We start from the raw sequence: 24497 nt of genomic DNA, 5'->3' as shown, positions 1-24497 counted from the left end.
CTATATTTTTCCAAATACTTCTTTCTTCAACTATTTGCCGCAATACCTCTTCATTTGTCACTTTATCCACCCATCTGATTTTTAACATTCTCCCGCAGCACTACATTTCAAAAGCTTCTAATCTTTTCTTCTCAGATACTCCGATTGTCCAAGTTTCACTTCCATATAAAGCGACACTCCAAACATACACTTTCAAAAATCTTTTCCTGACATTTAAATTAATTTTTGATGTAAACAAATTATATTTCTTACTGAAGGCTCGTTTAGCTTGTGCTATTCGGCATTTTATATCGCTCCTGCTTCGTCCATCTTTAGTAATTTTACTTCCCAAATAACAAAATTCTTCTACCTCCATAATCTTTTCTCCTCCTATTTTCACATTCAGTGGTCCATCTTTGTTATTTCTACTACATTTCATTACTTTTGTATTGTTCTTGTTTATTTTCATGCGATAGTTCTTGCGTATGACTTCATCTATGCCGTTCATTGTTTCTTCTAAACTAGAATTACTATATAATCAGCAAATCGTAGCATCTTTATCTTTTCACCTTGTACTGTTACTCCGAATCTAAATTGTTCTTTAACATCATTAACTGCTAGTTCCATGTAAAGATTAAAAAGTAATGGAGATACCTTCTTATTATGGCTTCTTTCTTATGTTCTTCAATTGTTACTGTTGCTGTTTGGTTCCTGTACATGTTAGCAATTGTTCTTCTATCTCTGTATTTGAACCCTAATTTTTTTAAAATGCTGAACATTTTATTCCAGTCTACGTTATCGAAAGCCTTTTCTAGGTCTATAAACGCCAAGTATGTAGGTTTGTTTTTCTTTAATCTTCCTTCTACTATTAATCTGAGGCCTAAAATTGCTTCCCTTGTCCCTATACTTTTCCTGAAACCAAATTGGTCTTCTCCTAACACTTCTTCCACTCTCCTCTCAATTCTTCTGTATAAAATTCTAGTTAAGATTTTTGATGCATGACTAGTTAACTGATTGTTCTGTATTCTTCACATTTATCTGCCCCTGCTTTCTTTGGTATCATAACTATAACACTTTTTTTGAAGTCTGATGGAAATTCCCCATTTTCATAAATATTACACACCAGTTTGTATAATCTATCAATCGCTAGGTATTCCGTCTATGCCAGGAGCCTTTCTGCCATTTAAATCTTTTAATGCTCTCTTAAATTCAGATCTCAGTATTGTTTCTCCCATTTCATCTTCCTCAACTTACTCTTCTTCCTCTATATCACCATTTTCTAATTCATTTCCTCCGTATAACTCTTCAATATATTCCACCCATCTATCGACTTTACCTTTCGTATTATATATTGGTGTACCATCTTTGTTTAACACATTATTAGATTTTAATTTATGTACCCCAAAATTTTCCTTAACTTTCCTGTTGCTCCGTCTATTTTACCAATGTTCATTTCTCTTTCCACTTCTGAACACTTTTCTCCACTCTTCTTTCACCAGTTTGCACTTCCTGTTTATAGCATTTCTTAATTGCCGATAGTTCCTTTTACTTTCTTCATCACTAGCATTCTTATATTTTCTACGTTCATCCATCAGCTGCAATATATCGTCTGAAACACAAGGTTTTCTATCAGTTCTCTTTATTCCGCCTATTACTTTGTGCAAAATTCTATAAGTCGGTCCCCTCTTTCATTCCTTTTGCCCAGCCCGTATTCACCCACTATATTTCCTTCCCTGCCTTTTCCAATGCTTGCATTCCAATCTCCAACTATTATTAAATTTTCATCTCCTTTTACGTGTTTAATTGCTTCATCAATCTCTTCGTATACACACTCTACCTCATCATCATCATGGGCGCTTGTAGGCATATAGACGTTAACAATCGTTGTCGGTTTCGGTTTTGATTTTATCCTTATTACAATGATTCTATCGCTATGCGTTTTGAAATACTCCACTCTCCTCCCTATCTTCTTGTTCATCACAAAACCTACTCCTGCCTGCCCATTATTTGACGCTGAGTTAATTACTCTAAAATCACCTGACCAAAAGTCGCCTTCCTCTTCCCACCGAACCTCACTAATTCCTACTATATCCACATTTGTCCTACCCATTTCCCTTTTTAAATTTTCTAGCCTACCAACCTTTTTTAAGCTTCTAACATTCCACGCTCCGACTCGTAGAATGTTATTTTTTAATTTTCTGGTGACCCCTTCCTTAGTAGTCCCCACCCGGAGATCCGAACGGGGGACTATTTTACCTCCGAAATATTTTACCAAGGAAGGCGCGCCTCCATTATTGCTATGTGAAAATGCAGAGAGCCACATTTTCTTGGAAAAAAAGCAGCTGTAGTTTTCCATTGCTTTCAGCTGCGCAGTACTCAGAGGACTGAGTGATGTTGATACGGCCGTTTAAGTCGTCCTGACTCACGGGCCTAACAACTACTGAAAGAGCTGCTGCCCTCTTTCAGGAATCATTCCTTAGTCTGGCTCTCAACAGATACCTCTCCGATATGGTTGCACCTTCGGTCCAGCTACTCTGTATCCCTGAGCACTCAAGCCCTCTCACCAACGGCAAGGTCTCATGATTCATAGAGGAGGATTTTGTCATGTAATGTCAAAATTTTTAGAGGAGGATTTTGTCATGTAATGTCAAAATTTTTAGAGGAGGATTTTGTCATGTAATGTCAAAATTTTTTAAAGTGAACTAAAATTTATAAAAATAAAAATCCATTGAAACAATAATGAAAGAATAAAATTACAACACTACACTTAGGTTTAATTTATGAGGTACATATTGTCAATCAGTACAACTGGAAATGAGGTGTTTAGCTCCTGAATGGCTGCATTTTAGGGAAAATATCTAAGAATATTTATGTAATGTATTCAAAAATTGGTGGTCTCTAAAAAAATGAAGTTCCCACCATATTGAAAAAATGGTAGAATTTCAAACAATAGTGGATTTTTAATTCACTCAAAAATCTAAGAAAAATCCTCATTTAAATTTTGTTGTAATTTTTCGAATTTACTAGATCCTGATAGTGATACACTTAAAATAAAATTAACAAGTACAAATAAATAAAACATAATATTGGTTTTACTGACTGTGTCAAGTAACTTGCCATACATTTTTTTATAATTAGTTTGTCTTAGATGTTTATAATTTTGAAACTTTTTACTATTAGATAATCTGAAAAATGCTTTATTCTGTTCATGAAAATTTCTAAATCTTTTTGTTTTGTGTGGGCTTAATAGCTGAAACCAAAATTATAGCTGGATTAAAAATTATTATATTTTACAATATTAAACATATATATATATATATATATATATATTTTTTAATTGATAATAAATGAACCACCAAGTAAGCAAACAAATAATAAAAATTAAATAAGTGAACAGAACTCGCTGTCTGGATGATGTGTTTTGATTTTATAATTTTACAGTTTTTAAGGATCAAAAGGCACCTTTCTCGGTTAATGAGTTCTGTTCAGCAGCAGTTTTTGTTGTTCATTTATTTGCACTAATAAATAAAATACAGTGAATGTAATTTATTTATATTTTCAATTTTATATGTAGAGTGTTTGAGATAAAGATATTCAAAACTAATGGCCTATATTTAGAAAACCAGTCATCATAATGTTTTAAACGTATACTCAATCACAAGGAAATATCTCCAATATTTATTGTGTATACTTTTAAGGTCAGGAGAATACACAAGTGCAGGCAAGCCGACTCACAATGCAACTGTAGTCAGTTGAGATGTGGACGCTATAACAAAAGGTTCAGTGTGTGCTTTGGTTAGAGGAGTTTCAATCAGTATATGTGTTCAATGGTGTGTACAAACTGAATGGAATATCAATTTTCCTATATCCAAGTCTATTGGTCAGTGAGATACAGCTTTAAGAGAGAATGGAAGTTTGGTTTCGCAAATTGGGAATTATCCAAAAGTTTCAGTTAGCAATGAGACTAACTAAATATAGTGTGTACACAACACATTTACTGCTAGTCCTGGAAAGTCAATTAGGCGGGGTTAAACTGCAAATTCCTTGTTCCACTGTTCGTGACATTGTTCATAAGTGGCTTAGTTTGCAAGTATACAAGTTACAATTCCTTTATCACATTAAATAAAATGATTGCCAGCTATGATATCAGTTTATTGCAGAAGTAAAGCACCATGTCAAAAGCAATATAAATTATCTTGATACGTTATTTACTGATGAGGTAACCTTTCATATGTGCAGGTAAGTTAACAAACACACAATCGTCAAATTTGGGGAATCGCATACCTCCTAACAGTAATCAAAAATGAAAGGGACACATCAAAAATCAATGTCTGGTTAGGACTGCACAAGAATGGCATCATCGATCCATTTTTTTTTTCATGAACAGGACACGCTTACCTAGACATGCTTAAGAACTGTGTTGTTCCTCAGATTCCTGCAGGCTTCACCACACTTTCATCAAGATGTTACTGTGTTCTTGAACAACACTTTCTCTGGATGATGGATCGAATGAGAAGATCCAACTGCATAATATCTAGATCAATGGATATCACTCCTGACATTTTTGCTTGGGGATTCATTAAAAGTTGTGGGTACCAAAGAAAAGTTTGAGATTTGGGCGATTTAAAACAGAAAATTATTGAAGCTGTTGGTTTTATAATGCTGCAGATGCTCTTAAACACCTGGTAAGTTAGATTATCATCTAGATGTCTGCTGAGCTACAAACCATGCACACACATATTACTTGACATATATTAAACTGTATTAAAACTTATTAGTTGCTGTGCTTATTAAAAAAAATCTATTAAATTATATTAAGTAGTTCTCTTAATAATATAAGCTATTACTTTTCGATACCTTTAGCTCGAACAATCTGTATGTTAGTAAACTTCAATAACTTTTCAATCATTAAACATAAAAAGAGCAAATGTTCTTACCTTGAAATGATATATTTTTTAGTTTGACATATCCACATCCCAAGCACTTAATGTTGAGGCAACTCAAAAATTTTGGATGGAAAGTGTTTGTTTGTTTTTTTAATGACATTGAAAAAATAACAATTTTGAGAAAAACATGCTAAGATAGCTATAATCAAATTCATGGTAATTTAATATTTTTTAACTAGTTTCAAAAATGTTCTTACAGTATAAAAAGAAAATGCCCCAAACTCCTGTCTAAAAATTATTTACTTCTTTGTATGAGACTATCAAGCCTCCATGGTGAAACTAAAAAATTTCAAATGAAGGGTATGGGTTTTTGTAAATACTCTACTAATTACTAAACAAACGAACATGAATGAGAACCTATAAATGATACTTTTTTTTTGTCTTCAGTCATTTGACTGGTTTGATGCAGCTCTCCAAGATTCCCTATCTAGTGCTAGTCGTTTCATTTCAGTATACCCTGTACATCCTACATCCCTAACAATTTGTTTTACATATTATAAACGTGGACTGCCTACACAATTTTTTCCTTCTACCTGTCCTTCCAATATTAAAGCGACTATTCCAGGATGCCTTAGTATGTGGCCTATAAGTCTGTCTATATTTCTCAAATGCTTCTTTCTTCATCTATTTGCCGCAATATCTCTTCATTTGTCACTTTATCCACCCATCTGATTTTTAACATTCTCCCGCAGCACTACATTTCAAAAGCTTCTAATCTTTTCTTCTCAGATACTCAGATTGTCCAAGTTTCACTTTCATATAAAGCAATACTCCAAACATATACTTTCAAAAATCTTTTCCTGACATTTAAATTAATTTTTGATGTAAACAAATTATATTTCTTACTGAAGGCTCGTTTAGCTTGTGCTGTTCGGCATTTTATATCGCTCCTGCTTCGTCCATCTTTAGTAATTCTACTTCCCAAATAACAAAATTCTTCTACCTCCATAATCTTTTCTCCTCCTATTTTCACATTCAGTGGTCCATCTTTGTTATTTCTACTACATTTCATTACTTTTGTTTTGTTCTTGTTTATTTTCATGCGATAGTTCTTGCGTATGACTTCATCTATGCCGTTCATTGTTTCTTCTAAACTAGAATTACTATATCATCAGCAAATCGTAGCATCTTTATCTTTTCAGCTTGTACTGTTACTCCGAATCTAAATTGTTCTTTAACATCATTAACTGCTAGTTCCATGTAAAGATTAAAAAGTAACGGAGATACCTTTCTTATTATGGCTTCTTTCTTATGTTCTTCAATTGTTACTGTTGCTGTTTGGTTCCTGTACATGTTAGCAATTGTTCTTCTATCTCTGTATTTGAACCCTAATTTTTTTAAAATGCTGAACATTTTATTTCAGTCTACGTTATCGAATGCCTTTCTAGGTCTATAAACGCCAAGTATGTTGGTTTGTTTTTCTTTAATCTTCCTTCTACTATTAATCTGAGGCCTAAAATTGCTTCCCTTGTCCCTATACTTTTCCTGAAACCAAATTGGTGTTCTCCTAACACTTCTTCCACTCTCCTCTCAATTCTTCTGTATAGAATTCTAGTTAAGATTTTTGATGCATGACTAGTAAACTAATTGTTCTGTATTCTTCACATGTATTCTTCACTGTATTCTTCAAATGATACAAAGACAATAAAAAAACAAGTAGTATTTATTTATTACTTGTGAGAAAGAAAACTTAAATTTAGACTTTGCAAAAGAAAACAATTAAATCTTGTTCTGTGGAAAGAAACAATTTCATGATTGACTAAGTTGAAAGTTGGTTAAAATCTTTTATTGTTATTGCATGATTTTGCCTACTAGCTTAAATTTTAATGTTATTAAAAAATATTAAGCCAGTCTAGTGTTTTATAAAATAAAGAAAATTAGTACTGTATAGTATGTACCTAAGGTACATAAGATACCTAAAACCTATAAGGTTTTACCTACCTGGTAAAACAGGTAGTATAAAACCTTACAGGTTTTACCTGTAAGGTGGTAGAAATTAAGCACTTTAAATAAATCAATAAAGCTTTACCCTGATCGGTACATAATACATTAAGCAAATCACATCAAGAAAGGGTAGATGTGATGCAGTACTGCACAGTTAAAAAAGGGAATGTTTCAGCATTTGCCTGGTTAGATCAAGGGAAACAATGGTAAAATCAGAGCAGCATCATAGAATACACAATTAATTATAAAATAAAAATTAGATATGATTAAAGTGTATATTAGTTAAATAAATGTATTAAGTGTACAAATGTATTAAATAATGATGAAATAAATATATGAAGTTACGAAATGTACTAAGTTACAAAATGTTACGAAATGTACACCATTCAATAGAGATGCAGAAAGCTTTTTTTAATTAATATTTAAAAATTCATCGGCAGAGTTATATTGTTTCTGTAAACGAGAAAATCTTATAATTTTATTTTAAATATTGTTATGAAGAGCTTTTAGCTAGGTCAGTTTATTAAAAAATGGCAATGGAAGCTTACAATTATTAAGGCCCTTTCTTTCATAAGGTGAAGAATTGTTGAATTACATGAAAACAATTCCATTGTCTAGTTTGATAGCAGTGGATGTTATTATTTTTTATACATATATGACTACTCACTTAAGCAGATTCCACACATTTATAAAAATAAATGCAACAATAATTTTCTAAATATTGCTATATATGATTCATACTTACAGGTACCAAAAAATGATCTGACAAACCATTTTTGTACCTTGAAAACATGTTTTGAATTTTTGAGGGATATTATACTTCCGATGAGATCTTAGTAAGCACAATAAATAATAATGATGAAAATCTTAGTGTTTTACTAAGATGCTTCAAAACAAGAGATCAGATTGCTTTTAATTCTTTAATTTAATTCTAATTTATTACATGTACTTCAAATGTTAACAGTAACATAAACAGAAAATTAATTGGAAAAAATGAATGATTAAAGGACCATTTATAAAAACACTAGCAGACCCGGCAATGCTTCGCTATTGCTAAACTTTAAAAAGATTAACATTATGGAACTTCATAAAATTTAACCTTTCACTTTATCTCTTTTTTCCTATTTCCCTGTTCTTTTTTCTTTTCCTCACTTCCTCTCTTTCCTTTTAAATCGGACCAGTAGTGTAAATCGGTCTAGTAGTTTTTTAGTCTATACGAACATTGCCTTTTATATCTATAGAAGAAAAAAGTCTGTATATTTCTTTCTTTGTTTCGCAAATATCTTGACACCGGCGCCACCTAGCAGGTAGAGTTTTTGCAAAAATTTCTCTTTTCGCATAACTAATATGTATTCTGAATATAAGCCAGATCGGTCCATAAATACAATTTTTCCAAATATCTCAACTCCCAGCACCATCTAGCGGGTCCATTTTTTGTAGAGGTATTTCCGTGTAAGTAACACATATTCTGAATATGAGCCAAATCGGACCATAAATACAATCAAAATATCTCGACCACAGTGCCACCTAGCGGGTCGAAACTAGTCAGAAACCTTCGCGGGCGTGCACACAACAACTTATCAAAATTTCATCGCAATCGGATGAACGGTTTAGGAAGGCATAAGAGGCATAGAGACAGACAAACATTCATTTTTATATATATAGATTAAAACAACTTTATAAAATGGTCTTTTTCCACTTGCATGCTTTCCAAGTAATTTTGGTAACTCTGCTGTAATTCTTTCTTTGTAAATAAAAATAAAATATAAAAAGGAACATAAAAGAATGTAGGTTTCAAAGTTAGAAAAAGTCTTTATTCTCTGATAAAATTTAATAGAACAAATAAAATTATCATATGGTATTTAACCAATTTTTCAAAATAAAAATATTGAAATCAATTTCTAAATTTAATGAAATTATTATGTATTAAATTTTAATCATAAATAATAAAGTAAGATATGTGACAAAACATAACTTATATTATTAATTACAATGCTAACTATTTATCTATAATAAAAAAAAATTTTATATGAAAAAACTTCAGTAGTTTTGAAGTCAGCCAAATGTAACTTAATGAAAACTTTTAAGGAAAGGTTTTATTTGGATGATTTGATGTCTTTATTATTATTATTTTTATTCAATCTTCTATATCCACTCATAACAGTAGCTCTTCTTCTATATAAACATGATTGTGTTATTTGAGTAAAAGACTTGGTCATTCTACTAATAGATTGTTAGTGGCTGATGTTTACAAATGACCAGTTACTGACAATAATCTCTGATGTTTTGTGTGTTTATACTTCATTTGATATATCTCTTTTTCAAATATAAACATGTATGAATTACTACCTAATTCAAAAGATGTAAATATGAAATGTTTTTTAAGTAAGGGCTGTTTTTAATTTGCTGCCATTAGATGCAGTGGAAATTGATGGCACTAGTGTGGCAAGTTTATTTATTTTAATGATCATCTGCTTGCAACAATAGGTTAACATTATTCATGTTAGTTGCTGTGTATAGCCTGGCTGAAATTAGTGCTACAATAAGTAAGCCTGTGAGTTGTGAAGTGCGATCAGTATTCAGACTGACCCAGTGTTATGTGTGATGGTAAAATGGTGTCGTTTGTTTCATGGAGGAAGAACGATGTTCATGATGAAGAATGTAGTGGTTGCCTGGCTGTCATTGCACATGAATTGACTGATAATGAGAATGCAAAAATCCATGAAAATAGAAGGCTGTCTGTCTGTCAATTATCAATTGAATTTCCTTTCATTTTGCAATCAGTAATTTATGACATTTTAACTGAAAAACTGGGTTACAGAAAGTCATATTCCAGATGGGTACCAAAAATGTTGACAGAAACACACAAAGAAAAACATCTTGCTGCAGCTCAAACATTTTTGAGACACTACTAAAATGAAGGTGATGATTTATGGAAACACATTGTGACTGGTGATGAAACATGGATCTTATTCAAATGTTCAGACAAAGCAGCAATCAATGCGATGGCAGCATTCGTCTTCCCCAAAGCCCAAAAAGTTTAAGCGAGAAAGTTCAATGAAAAAGCTTATGGCTAAGATTTTTCGGGATGCCAGAGGAATATTGTTGATTGAATTTATCGAACATGGAAGAACTGTTAATGCTAATACGTACTGTGAAACGCTTACAAAATTTAGTTCACTTCAAAACAAAAGGTGCAGGAAGCTAACTGATGGGATTTTGTTTCTCCATGATAATGCACTACCTCACATAACAATCAAAATCACTGAAGAACTGTGACAATTTTGTTGGATCTTTGAACATCTGCCTTATAGTCCGGAATTGCACTGAGTGATTATTAGCTTTTTCTCCATTTAAAACAATGCAAGCCATTGTTTGGAGATGAGCAAAACAGAGTAAGTAATTAATTGGTTTAAATCACAAGAGGGAGAATTCTTCAGTAATGGAATAATGAAGCTGGTAAGCCAGTATAAAAAATGAATGAGTTATTGGAAAAAATTAAAAATGAATCATTTTTCTTCCTTTCACAAAAGATTTCTTTGGAAATAACTGATCAAAATTTTATTTATTGGTTTCCAAAAAAAGGAAATTAGTGATGAGTATTTACAAGTGCATTTCTCTGATGTGAACAGCAAGAATAATCAATTACATATCTAAATTGAAGTTATAAATTTTGACAGGCTTTAACAAAAATTGATTGATTCACAAAATATACACATTTTTATACTTCTTTTGAATGATTTGAGTAGTAGATGAAACCCAGAAAAATATTAAAAAATAACATAAATATTTTCAGAAAAGTCAGCAACTAGATAAATTACTATGTTATAAATATAAATGAGTGAATGGAAAATATATAGAAAAATAGTATATAGATGTAAGTTTAATTTGTAATAATAAAGTTTTTTTCTATTTTGCTTATTTCAGTTTTTATATCAAAAGACGTGTTTGCTTTGGAAAACATCCTCATATTTCAAAATTATTTATTTTTAAAATATATATATATATATTTAAAATTATATCTATATATTTAAAATTATTTCAAAATCTATTTATTTTTAGTATTTAAGTTTTTTAAATACTAAAAATTAATTTAGACAGTGAACTAGTTTTGGAATATTTTACTTTGCTTTATATATCAGCTCATGAATGACAATTAATGTAAGGATCATTCAATAAGAAGAGAGACAAATGATTTTTACAGTTTAATTAAATAACATTTATACATATTTAAACATTTAATACAGTTTAATAAATAAATTTAACAACTTACCTACTTTTCAACATAATCTCCACCTAATATTATAAACTTTTATCTTTTTGAACATTTAGCTTTTACATTGGTAACAAACAATTCTTTTTGAAGTCTGAGCTGGTTTTATATACACATTAGCTTTTTCACTGCTAATAAACTGACTGTGCAATAACCAATAGACATGAGTCTAATCTATGTTTATACATTTTTTCCTGATCAGTGAACCAGGATGATTAACCATAATTTGTCAATTGAATTATGGTGCATATATGTTTTATTATAAGTTATTATTCTATTAAAAAATGAATTTTCTTGAATCAGTTAGTCCCATATCTTAGGTTTCCTATATATACAGACTGGTTTCATTATGATCTTCAGTAAGATGTCTTAGAATCTATTTTGCACATGGAGACATTGTTTATTATTTTTTTAATGATGAAATAAATAGAGGTTTTCCATTTTCTTGTCAAATTATATTTTAAGATTTATGATCAGAAAGTACATTAAGAAAACATTCAAGGGCCCAAAGTTGAATCTAGTATTTTTTTTTTTATTGTAATAAGGGAATATATTTAATAGATCAAAACTTTGGATAAGCAGGATTTTGCATTTCTTAATATTATAAAATTCATTGAATCCAAAAAAAGGATACCGCATTTTGTGTGCATGTTTGAATAGTAGCTTCTATTTTTCTATGTATATATATATATATACAGCGTATATTATTAAATGTGATATACTATATATACTATATATAAATAATATACTATAATATATTATTTATAATATACTATATAATATATATAAATATATATACTAATATATATAGTATATCACATTTAATAATATCCTACTTGTAATAATATACTGTTATTGCTAATAAAGGATTTTTCCTGAAACATTCCTAAAAATAAAAAATGAATACCAAGCTTTTCAGTACCAGTGCATCTTACTCCATTTGAGTAATTCTGAAAGTAATATTTATTCCAAATTTTATAGTTTCTTTAAAACCATCTGCTAAGAGGAATAATCAGGATTATTGTAACATTCGCTAACCTCCATATATCTTATGAATGCCTTGTAATATTTAGAAGTTTCCCTAACAGTTCTTCTACTCTCAACATTAGTTTTCAACTTCAATTAAAATTACTGCTTTAGTTGTTGTTAATTAAAATCATTCTTCCTTCACAGAAAATTTCCTTAGAAATAACTGAACCAAATCTTTTTTATTGGTGTCCAAAAAAATGAAATTAGTGATTAGTATTTCCAAGTAGTGCTTAACATTTCTTTGATGTGAACACCAAGAATAATAATTCATATAAACTTGAAGTTATAACTTTTGACAAGCTTTAACAGAATTGATTGATTCAGAAAATATACACATTTTTATACTTCTTATGAATAATTTAAATAACCCAGAAAAATATTAAAAAATACTGTTTTACAAACATAAAATATTTTTAAAAAGTCAGCAACTAAATGGATTACTATGTTATACTGGTGTACAAACTATTTGTATAAGAAGATAAAATTAAACAAGGACATAATTGTATGCAATCAGTATCAGAATCATTAGAACTAAATTCAATATAATTAACATGTATTGGAAAAGGAGACTGAACTTTTTTAATACGTTTTTTTAATCGAACAGGATATTTACTCGGCCTAGTAAGTTTAAGACGTGGTAAATTTATGTCACGATAAAAACCCTGTGTAAAAATATATTTTGCTAGTTCTTGCCACCATTTACGTGGGAAATTCACCTCTATTATTTCATCTTTGGATGAACCACTCATCGATGATAAATGATGAACGTGTCGTTTACATATCAATTCTTCAATGCTAATTCTATTATTACGTTTATCACGTAAATTAGATGAATGTGTAGGAGCAGCAATTCTATTGATTTCCACCTGAAAAAATACGGCGCAGAATTGTTATTTTTATTGTCTAGACAACAGATAACTTTATCACATAAAGATTAAAAAGTTAAATAATTTTGAGTTTTATACAGATTCTGTATAACAGTAATTATTTACGATAATTTTAAATGTTTCTAAGCATCCAAAAATGAAGTTTCTATAACTGAAAATACATAGAATAATGAAGTCATTGTGTTGTTCATGAATTTTGAAGTACTGTAGTTACTAAATAAAATATTCCAATTTTAAATATACATAAATGTTTTATCCAGTATATCCATAAAATCGTGCAACTCAAAACAAATGTTTATCCTACATTTGTAAGTTAGTGATTACAGTTAGTCTTCCTGTCAAGGATGATTTCTTTGAAAGACCATACTAAGCAAGATCAAAATGCATAAATTATGTGACTCGTCACCCCTGTGTTGATGTCAGTAGATTCACAGAAGTTTTGGCAAGTATAGTATATGTACCATGAAACATTATTTAATTGTGAGTTCTTATTCTGAATGCTAGAATATTTTTATGGTTATGTATAGTGTGGTATCAAATAGAGCCGATTTCTGTGGTAGAGTTTCAGCCTTTCAACTGGTGATCCCGGGTTTGAATTCTGGTCAGGCATGGCATTTTTCTTATGCTATAAAATTTCATTTTCACATGAAAATAAACAAGAACAAAACAAAAGTAATGAAATGTAGTAGAAATAATGAAGATAGACCACTGAATGTGAAAATAGGAAGAGAAAAGATTATGGAGGTAAAAGAATTTTGTTGTTTGGGAAGTAGAATTACTAAAGATGGACGAAGCAGGAGTAACATAAAATGCCAAATAGCACAGGCAAAACGAGCTTTCAGTCAGAAATATAATTTGTTTACATCAAAAATTAATTTAAATGTCAGGAAAAGATTTTTGAAAGTATATGTTTGCAGCGTCACTTTATATGGAAGTGAAACTTGGACGATCGGAGTACCTGAGAAGAAAAGATTAGAAGCTTTTGAAATGTGGTACTATAGGAGAATGTTAAAGATCAGGTGGGTGGATAAAGTGACAAATGAAGAGGTGTTGCGGCAAATCAATAAAGAAAGAAACATTTGGAAAAATATAGTTAAAAGAAGAGACAGACTTATAGGCCACATATTAAGGCATCCTGGAATAGTCGCTTTAATATTAGAGGGTCAGGTAGAAGGAAAAAATTTTCTAGGCAGGGAACATTTGGAATTTGTAAAACAAATTGTTAGGGATGTAGGATGTAGGGGTTATACCGAAATGAAATGTGTAACACTAGATAGGGAATCTTGGAGAGTTGCATTAAATCAGTCAAATGACTGAAGGCAAAAAAAAAAAATGTACAAGCTTTAAAAGCTTCTGTGATGAATTAATTAATCATTATAAAAAAATCTAAACTTTTATATTTATTTAGTTTCTAGATTTTAAACAGGAAATATAACAAATCATGAACATAGTGGTTATCATCCATTGGTTTACATGATGATAGTTTAAACAATCGTTATTTGCTTTTATGTTCACTAGGAAACCTTTTCAACAGATTAAACTTTTGATCGGGGTTGTTCACAAAACTACAAAAAACTCAACTTACACTCATATTGAATTCGAGTAATATAAGAACTTGGAGAACCAGACTTTTAACAGATGAATTCAATACTGTAGGTGATTCAAATGTTTCATTTGACATGTTGTGTATATTTTAGATAATGTTCTTTATTCAAATGAAGTATGATTTCAAATCTTTCTGGATACATTAACAGCCAAAACAGTAGAGTATGAAGTTCCGAGAATCCTCATGATTAAGATGAAAGGCCATAGAATTTTTGAAAAGTTGATTTGATATACAATTTGCAACAAAAAGTGGTCAGAGCCATTTTTTAACTTCTTGAATGGTAAGCAAAAATGTTTTCAGAGTTGATGAGAATGAACTGGTAATATGGTAATGAGGCTTTGTGGACTAATATTGTAGAAGTTTTATTATCTATCTGTGATATCCCATCATTTTTGACATTATAATAATTCAAAGGTTCTTGTTAGAATAAGCTACTGTGATCAGTCTTTCTATTGGTGAATCTTTTCCTTCTGTTCTTATCCTATTTTTTCCCTTCTGTCCCAGCTCCACTTACAGTACTATGCTGGCAACTTCTAGTAGCTTGATGAATAAGCTACTTCTTTCACAGATGTAGAGACCTTACCTGCTGAAAATCTGAGGGCTGTGTTTTCTATTCTGAAGGAAGGCACTAAAACCAAATTGTGGCTGAAGTACCAATCAAGTAAAGCTGGCTGGAGCTTTCATTCCTGCTAACATCTAAATTCTAAAATAATTTAAAAATAATAATTGAGAAAAATTATCAGATATATTTTTTCTTCCAATGTCTTAGAAAAATTATGAGGTTAACAAATGAAAGTAGACATTCCTACAAAATAAACTGTAAAATTTGATCTTATAGTGCAACATTTACAACACAGTTGTTTTTATTTTGATGTAAACTTATTTAAAACTTCATATGTAATAATTTAGGATTCTACTACAAGTATATGATTTCAACTCCCTAGTACTGTCTTCATCAGCAAATGATTTAAATACATCTAATGCTGCATTTCCCTATTTATCAAAAACCCACTTCTAAAAAAAAGTTAGGTTAGTTAGCATTATCAAATATTAAAACAGAAATAAACTTATTAGAAAAAAATAAAGAAAATAAAAAATAAGTTAGTATAATACAGGCTCAATATATAAGAGCTACACCATGGTGAGAACTGGTATTCAACATTTATATCTATGAAAATGTAAATTAGAAAGAATGTCTAATATAAATGTTGACTGTTTTTTAGTAAATGCAAGTAAAGAAATAATTTTTTTTTGAAAATTTTAAACTTTTCTGTTAAGAGCAAAATTTTATGAATAAGCTGTACATTAAGAGTTCTTACTAACAGCTTTGTAATAAATAACATTGCAGAACACAAAACTGTTGGATTCTGTGATCAGTGAAGAAAAAAATAATTTAGATTGGCAGGTAACTTCTTTTTCAAGTAAAAAGCTAATCAGGACTAACAGGGAACTCCTGATTAGCTATCCTTACTTAAACTATTATACATTAAATAAAGAAAATTTTATACTGATCTCATAATCAGTACCATTATAGTCTTAAAATAAAATAATACTGTATCAAATACAATTACAATGAAAAAAAAAAAAAAAATCACCTTAGTTTTACTTTTATATTTGCTGTCTGTATCAGAACTAGAATGTGATATTTGTAATTTTATGGATGCTTTTTTTCTTACATCTTTGCTCAATTTTAATTTAGAATCACTTTTTCTACCAAATAAACCTCTAGATTCAGCCATTTGTATCATATACTTTGGATCTAACCTTGTAATCTCCTGAAAATAAAATTATAATTTAAGTATAATAATTATAATAAGTAATTAAAAAGTATAGTAGTTCATCAATCAAATCATAACATTTATTTTCTATTGCCTTGTGTTATAAATACATTTATCTGTTTGAAAGAAGGTTTATACAAATGCTACCATTAGTACCCAGTCAAATTCCTTCACAAAATCATAATTCTAGGCAGTAATTAATATACAGGCTATATAAAAATACAAAGATTCATATGAAAACCTTACAAATATACTAAGAATTAGTAAAAACCAGGTACCATAGCTGTACAAGTCGATAACACAATACTCGCATTTTGAAGAATGGTAGCATGAACTCAGAACAGATCATAATAGTGCAGTAGTAGTGTAAAACTGTTGGCTTTACAACAAATATCAAAAGTGAACATTATTCTGTTATGAGTTTTTGATTAATAAAGGAGCAATATCCATCAAAATTCATTAACAAATAAGTTTCTGAATAGTAATACATGTTTGTCGTTACAGGAAGCATATAACAGGAAGTTCCTAGAGGGCATTAGTTCTGTATGACTCCTCCAATAAGTCAGAAAACCAGATTTTGGTGCAGAGGCATTGGCATTGATGGCAGCAGAATTAAAGCAAGAATGAAGAAAATTTAATTTGCCACAGTGAATGAAACAGCCACTTCTCTGGATATGAGTTGTTTATATCAGCACAATACACCATCCACAATGTTCTGCAGATATCAATAAAGTATTTGTAAAGTGGGTGAGACACAGCTGAGTGCAGAGCTAAATGAATGACAGGTTGAATGCCTGGAAGTAAACTTTCCAGCACTTTGAAAATAAAGTGACGGCTTTCTAAGAAAAATGATCAAATCAAAGTTCATTAACACTAACCAGAAACCAAGAAAGTGAGCAAGGAATATCATTTTCATTGCAGCTGCTCACTAGAACCAAAGGATTCTCTGCACAACTATCAAAAGGAAATCCTATTATGATTCTCTTTTAGGATGAATGAGGGGTAATTTTTGAATATTAAATATTCAGGAGTTTTGGTGCAAGATGATTATGCTCAATTCCATGCCCAGTGTACAACTGTTATAACTGTCCAAGATCTGCCTTTCAGATTTCTTTCATATCATACGTAATCACTAGACTTCATCCTCAATGATTATCAACATGCCTTTCATCCACTTAAAAAGATGCTGGGAGGAAAATTTTCAGGTCTGACAAAGAGAAGTGAAGCCGGCAGTGCATGAGCAGTCAATTATGTAGCTATGCTCTTAACAAAAATACTTTTTCTAGATATACCTATACATTTCCATAACAATGGAATGCCTGTACTGCATGCCATGGAGATTAAATGTAACTGTATACCTTTTGTACACAATCAATTAGAACATAAAGGATATTTAAGGTATTAATTTGACTTTCACTCATATATACAAGTGATTCATGTTCCTCCATACATTGATTTTTAACAAAGTTATGACTTACTTCCAAGAAAACAATCAGTTTACCTATTCATAGCAAAGTTCCTTGCAGTAGTCTGATAGAACCTATTGTAGTTCAATTGAAAAATTTCATACACTGCATAATTAGAGTATGGGTAATGGTGTTCTTTTATGAGGACTGAGCCTAATCATGAATGGCTCTTTAGTTACTACAACAAAATTTATTTGTTGCAGTATGTATTTGCACCAGTTAAACACAAAATTCATTAATCAATAAAGCACAGCTGAAGTCAAAGAAAGTCCTTGACTTCAACTGATCAGAAAATCAACAATCTGGTGTGTGCAAGTAGCCGATTGACTGTCAAAGAACTTGCAGAAGAGGTTATCATCTTGATTGGATCATGCCATGACATTTTGACAGAAAAACTGAATGTGCATCGAGTTACAGCAAACTTTGTTCCTTGTTTGATCACTGAACAGCAGAAAGAACATCAAGTTTGTTGGCAACTTTTTGAACAAGCCGATGATGATGAAACATTCATTCAAAGGATCATAATGACAGATGAAAACTGGGTTTATGGCTACGACATTGAGACAAAAGTTCAATCATGAAATGGATTGGCAAAAGATCTCCACGCCCCAAGATGTCAGTCTCTATCTGATGTCAAAGTGATGCTCTCTGGGTTTTTCGATTTTAATGGAATTGTGCATTTTGAACTCTTGTCTCAAGGTGAAACAGTGAACCGTGCATACTATCAAGACGTTTTACAATGGTTACGTGAAAAAATATGCAAAAAGAGACAGGCGTGGTGGTAATCATGAGTTGTGGTAAGACAACTCATGATTCCTTCACCACGATAATGCATTTGCATACTTAACTTTGTCAATTCATTAGTTTTGTGCCAAATTTCAGATGATTGTCCTTCCTCAGCCTCCCTACTTGCCAGACCTGACTCCTTGTGATTTTTTCTTATTTCTAAAATTGAAGTCAGTGATGAAAGGACACTGTTTTGAGACTTTGATGACAATGAAGCAAATTTGTTGTGAACCTTAAAGGCCATTTCAAATGAAGCTACTCAGGACTGTGTGAAGTGGAAACACTGCTGAGAAAAGTGTGTGAATAGGGGAGGGGAGTACTTTGAAGTGGACAAGGACTGTTATTCTGTCAAATTAATAACAAAGATTAATAAAATAAAGTTCGGTTACTTTCTGAACAGACCTCATAGGAAAGAATTAAGGATCTGAGCTTACCAGAGAGGTAATGCAATTCTATATTTATTTTAAACAAAATGGTATGTTTTTTCTTTTTAACAAACAGTTACTGATAAAAACTTGAGTACATCTTTCTTAAGCATTTAATTAAGAAAACATTTCTAGTTCACAAGAAGATAACTAAAAATATATTTATATTAGAACACGTTTTATATTAATTTACACTGATTACATACATTATATGTAACCCATTACATTCCTTGCTATACTGATCTTTAAAACAGATATTATATTGGGAAAACAATAAAATATTTTAATATACAATATAAAGAATAACTTCAAACCTTTCTTTTTATAACAGCAACATATGTTCCATGAGCCTCAGTATCTAAACAGTAATCTGATTCAGGACAAAGATCAGGCAGTGATGCCAACTCAAATAAATCACACGGTGGAACCTGAGGAAAACATTTTTATATAAAAATAAAAAATATCATTAATATAAAAATTATGTTTAATAATGTGTAATTTTTTGCTTTCATATACAAATACTAGCGTACCCCGTCGCGACTTTGCCCACAATATAGATGTAGCTTCACTCCGAATGCTTTTGTAATAGCAAACTATTATCTATTGTTGTTCATTAGAAATAAATATTTAAGGTCAGCTCCTTCTTTTTCAATAACCTGGCATAATATATACTTAAATATATAAGTATCTTTTTATTATTTACTTTTGTGACCGTCTGTTCTTTAATTCAAACATAATAGATTCTTTCACACCATTATTCCAGTATGAATAACATAGTGTAAAGAAGTGTGGTACAAATGTTACTATTATAAAATTAGTTGATGTAACAGTAAACAAAAAAATTAATTTTCAGCCTAGACTTAAGGTAAAATATTTAAACTACTGATGTGAGCAGAAACACAATAAAATGTTAAATATCAGTTGTTCATCATTCTACTTATAGGTATTGCAGGTAAATATTATCTGCATGTATGTAAACAGGGAACCACACTCTTCTCCAAAACACCAGCATGTACAGGGACAAAAATATTTTTGTAAAACCTTGTGTAATAATCAAAATGCTTAATTCTATTTAAATTTAACAAAATGATCTCTATACTATTTGTAAAATAATTAAATATTTATAAAATCAATGATTTTAAATGACTCACAGAAATAGATGGTGTACTACGAAAAGAAAGTTCTTCAGTATCGTCAGTAGACTGCTGCACTTGTGACGGTTGTTGTGTTTGAGGAGTACTGATAACGGCTGCAGTAACACCGCCGTGCTCTTCTGATTCTTGCTGCTGTTGAAATTCATCAGTAGAATGTGATTTTTTAATTTCTTCTAAATGCTTTTCGGTAGCATAGCCATTCATTTCTGTTATAACACGTACGGCCATATCTGAATTCTCTACATCATAACGTGAATGCGTTTCATACACAACAAACTGTATCTAGAAATATAAATGATGAACATAATTTATTTTAAATATTTCATTAGTTGAAATGATTTAAGGAATTTATTTTGAGGGTTACTTGTATATAGGGAGATTTTATTTTAATTTTAAAAGCAAGATAATGCATAAACAGTTTTTCTAATCTGGAATTTCATAATAAAAATATTTTGTTTATCTGAATATTTTTTTTATAAACAATCTACATTAATTGTTTATTCATCTTTGATTTTGGTTTCCATAAAATTAAATATTCTAAATTTATTTTTCTACAAAAAGAAAATGAAAACAAGATTTTTATTTTATTTTCACAAAATTTATTTAAGAAACGGCAGCTGTTTTAGTACACTGTACCTTCCTCAAATGTGAGGTAAAAAATAAAATTTATATTTAAATTAAAACATCAATTTTTAAAATTAATTTAAAGTACATATATTGAATTTGTATTAGAATTTTACTAGGAGAAATGGGAGACATGGCTTAATAAGCTATCAGGTTTACTGTAACAGAGTTCCTGAATTGATCCATATGAAACTCCCATCAGCAGATCATGTCAAGAATACAATATCTAATATGGGTCTCACCATTCTCAGCAAGGTTCTTAAAGGATCAGATCTAAACCTTAAGAACCAAAAATGGCACAAAGGAATTATATTAAGAATAAGGATTAGGGATGAGTCTCAAGAAAGGAAAATGTAATGCCAGAAATTACTGTATGAGACAAACATCTCTCAAATAATAGTTTAAAATCATTTCTGGGGAGCAACTGTCTACTCATCCATAATTTATTTCCAATAGGCTGGCATGAAAAACAAAGTTTTATTAATTTCATAAGCTAGTCATATTTTTTTTTTACATAGTAATCACCTACATTCAGAAATCTATAACCTTTCAGATCATTGTATAATCCAAAAGATAATATGAGAGGTGACTGAAATTTAATGCACAGTCACTCATAACTTGAAAAAGAAACATTACTCACAGTCAACTAAGGCAAATTTGTCATAAAAGTATATTTTATTTGTACAAAAACTTCATTTATTTTCCCATATAGTTGCAATTTACAATTTTCCAACAGTGGACTAGTTTCCTCATTTTGTCAATAATAAAAGCCGATGGTTTTTCCTTGTACCATGAACTGTGTCCTTCAGTTCATCACATGTGGTGAAATGAATATCTTTAAAGTTCATCTTTAATTACGGAAAGAAGTGAAAATTACAGAGCAAAAATTTGGTGAGTATGGATGGTTTGGAATAGATACAAATTTAAACTAGTTTGTCAGTCACATACTTGTATCTAGTCGACTACTGCAAGATTCATTCTCAATATTTATTATACCAGCATCTGTTACAGAAAATTTCATCGCCCACCTGCTCACAGTATTTTTGTTAACAGTTTCATCACCATAAGTGGCTTTTAGGTGAAAAAAATATCAGTAACATTCACTTTTTCTGCTGTTAAAAATTCTATTATTGCACATTATTTTAAATCCATTGACATAGCAGGCGTAATCAATCCCATAATAATGGGGACTGACGAGTTTCAGAATGAAATTACAATGAGAGCACATGTCGTGCTCTGTTGTTACATTGTAGTGTGAATTACATTTCATCCATCCATCAAAGAATATCCTTACTGATGAAATTTACTGCCAGAATAAACTCATCCGTGAGCAGCTGATTGATTTAAAGATGCTGTATAATTGGCCAGACTTTTATCATCATCAAAAGATTATAACTAATCAGTGCCAAGGATGGTGTATGTGGAATGGCTGAAAATCTTCCCCATGAACTATTAATGCAACCTGCAGGTTGCACAGCCAATCAATAGTTTCAACCAGGAGAATACCTTTTCATGGATGTCCTGTAATATTTCTCAAAAATATCTTCAAACATTTCATTATAATTAAAGACTAGATTATATGCAGTTGCATCTTTGCCTTTGCACTTGCATATTTGCCTTTTGCACTTGCATATTAAACCCATTCTCACCGGTTATTGCATATTTTCCTTAAAATCTAGTGATGATGCATATTATTGTTATATTTACAATATTTTTCGGTAGGGTACCTTGTTAATAAATGAAATCTTATGTTATAGCTGGCCAAACCTATTAGCTGCACGGCTCTTAGAGCACACTTAGCAGCCGTGGAACAGTACCTCTGATTGTTTATGTTTACAAAAGTAACAAAATATTAAATAATTGTTAATTATTGAATTTATCGATGTGCTATTCAACTACTTACTACTTGTATGCTGATTTTGAAATAAAGGACTAAAAATTATTATTTTTTTATTATTTAAAGTTGCATATCTTGTCACTTTTCATGCATATTTTAAGCATTTTTCATGTATATTTGCATGCATATTTCAAGCTTTTTATGTTTTATATAATCTGGTCTCTAATTATAAACTTCAATGTTTTTATTGTCCATGTTTCCAAACTTTATTAAAAAAATCTCCGTGGTAGTCACAAAATAATGTCATCAATTTTTAGTTCATTAGTGACAGCTAGAATTTTATGACTTGTTAACTCATATTATTATTTCTTATTACAACAAACATGAGACAATCTTTGACCGATCTTACCAGCATTTTATCTTTTCACACTTAAAAAACTAATAATTCCATAAATTCCATGATTGAAGAAACTGACTGACTGACGTTCAACGAATTATTGCTTTATTAGGGCTGAACGTAACAGACTGTTAACGAGGTTAACAAGTAACAAGGTTATTGTAGATTACTGGTGATTATTCTACACACACCATACAGTTATGTCAACTACTTCATTTCAAAGCCTATCAAAACCCTTTTTTTTATATACAATTTTTTTTTTTTAATTAGAGACATAACATTATACTGTTATGAATATAACAAATATATAAATTTTAATTTTTACTATTAATTTCACTGATGAACATGATAAAATACAGAAGTCTATAATAGCTTCAAAAAGATCAAACAGAATCACATTTTCATAAATTTATTTATTTATTTACACCATTTTCTAATTCATTTCCTCCATATAACTCTTCAATATATTCCACCCACCTTTCAACTTTTCCTTTCGTACTATAAATCAGTGTACCATCTTTTGTTTAACACATTATTAGATTTTAATTTATCTACCCCAAAATTTTCCTTAACTTTCCTGTATGTTCCGTCAAGTTTACCAATGTTCATTTCTCTTTCCACTTCTGAACACGTTTTTTTAATTCACTCTTCTTTTGCTAGTTTGCACATCCTGTTTATAGTATTTCTTAATTGTCTAAAGTTCCTTTTATTTTCTTCATCACTAACATTCTTATATTTTCTACGTTCATCCATCATGATTCATACAGGGAGAAAAATCAATATATAAATTAATATTAACATCCAAATCAATTAAATTAAAATCAGTACATTTAATTAAAAAAAAAAAAGTTAAAAAAAATATATGTATATGAAGTCGGATTTGAACCACTGTGCCTTCTCCTTGTAAGATTTAAATATTTCATTATGGCTATATGGAATTTCATCTGACTATAATTCTGGAACCAATGAAAATAAGTACCACTTATAAATTGTTGAAAAGCTCTCAATGAGATCTTATTACTGCAGTTAAGAAAAAGTCCAAAATCCAAATTTTGGATTTTGGGCTTTTTTGGAGGACACTTTTGGTTCAGTCGATTACAATCAAAATGCACAACTTGATGTTACAACAGTTCTAAATCCAAAATTTCAACATTCTATGGTTAATTGTTTTTGAGTTACGCGAGATACATACATATGTACTCACATCACTAATCTAAAATGGATTCAAGGATGGTCAAAATGGATACTTCCATTGAAATCTGAAAACCAAGATTTTTTGCAATCACAATACTTCCTTCACTTCGTACAAGGAAGTAAAAATAAGAGAAACATAATGATATAAAAATTTAAGAGAAGGGAAACATTT

The 24497-nt window shown here is 30.3% G+C and overlaps 1 protein-coding gene across 1 annotated transcript in view; it reads right to left on the bottom strand.

Annotated features, from left to right (window-relative positions):
- Positions 1-12611: 12611 nt before the first annotated feature.
- LOC142332517 (uncharacterized) overlaps positions 12612-24497 on the bottom strand; it is a 103723-nt gene continuing 91837 nt past the window's right edge. The window contains exons 8-11 of the mRNA XM_075378964.1: positions 20271-20555; positions 19434-19547; positions 16260-16439; positions 12612-13037 (exon numbers count right to left, since the gene is read on the bottom strand). Coding sequence (XP_075235079.1) covers positions 12612-13037; positions 16260-16439; positions 19434-19547; positions 20271-20555 — 1005 coding nt within the window. The remainder of the gene's footprint in view (positions 13038-16259; positions 16440-19433; positions 19548-20270; positions 20556-24497) is intronic.

This window comes from Lycorma delicatula, chromosome 11 (assembly GCF_047948215.1).
Source record: "Lycorma delicatula isolate Av1 chromosome 11, ASM4794821v1, whole genome shotgun sequence".
Classification (NCBI taxonomy): domain Eukaryota; kingdom Metazoa; phylum Arthropoda; class Insecta; order Hemiptera; family Fulgoridae; genus Lycorma; species Lycorma delicatula.
The sequence above is the reverse complement of the archived record's forward strand: the minus strand, read 5'-3'. Positions and strand labels throughout refer to the sequence as shown.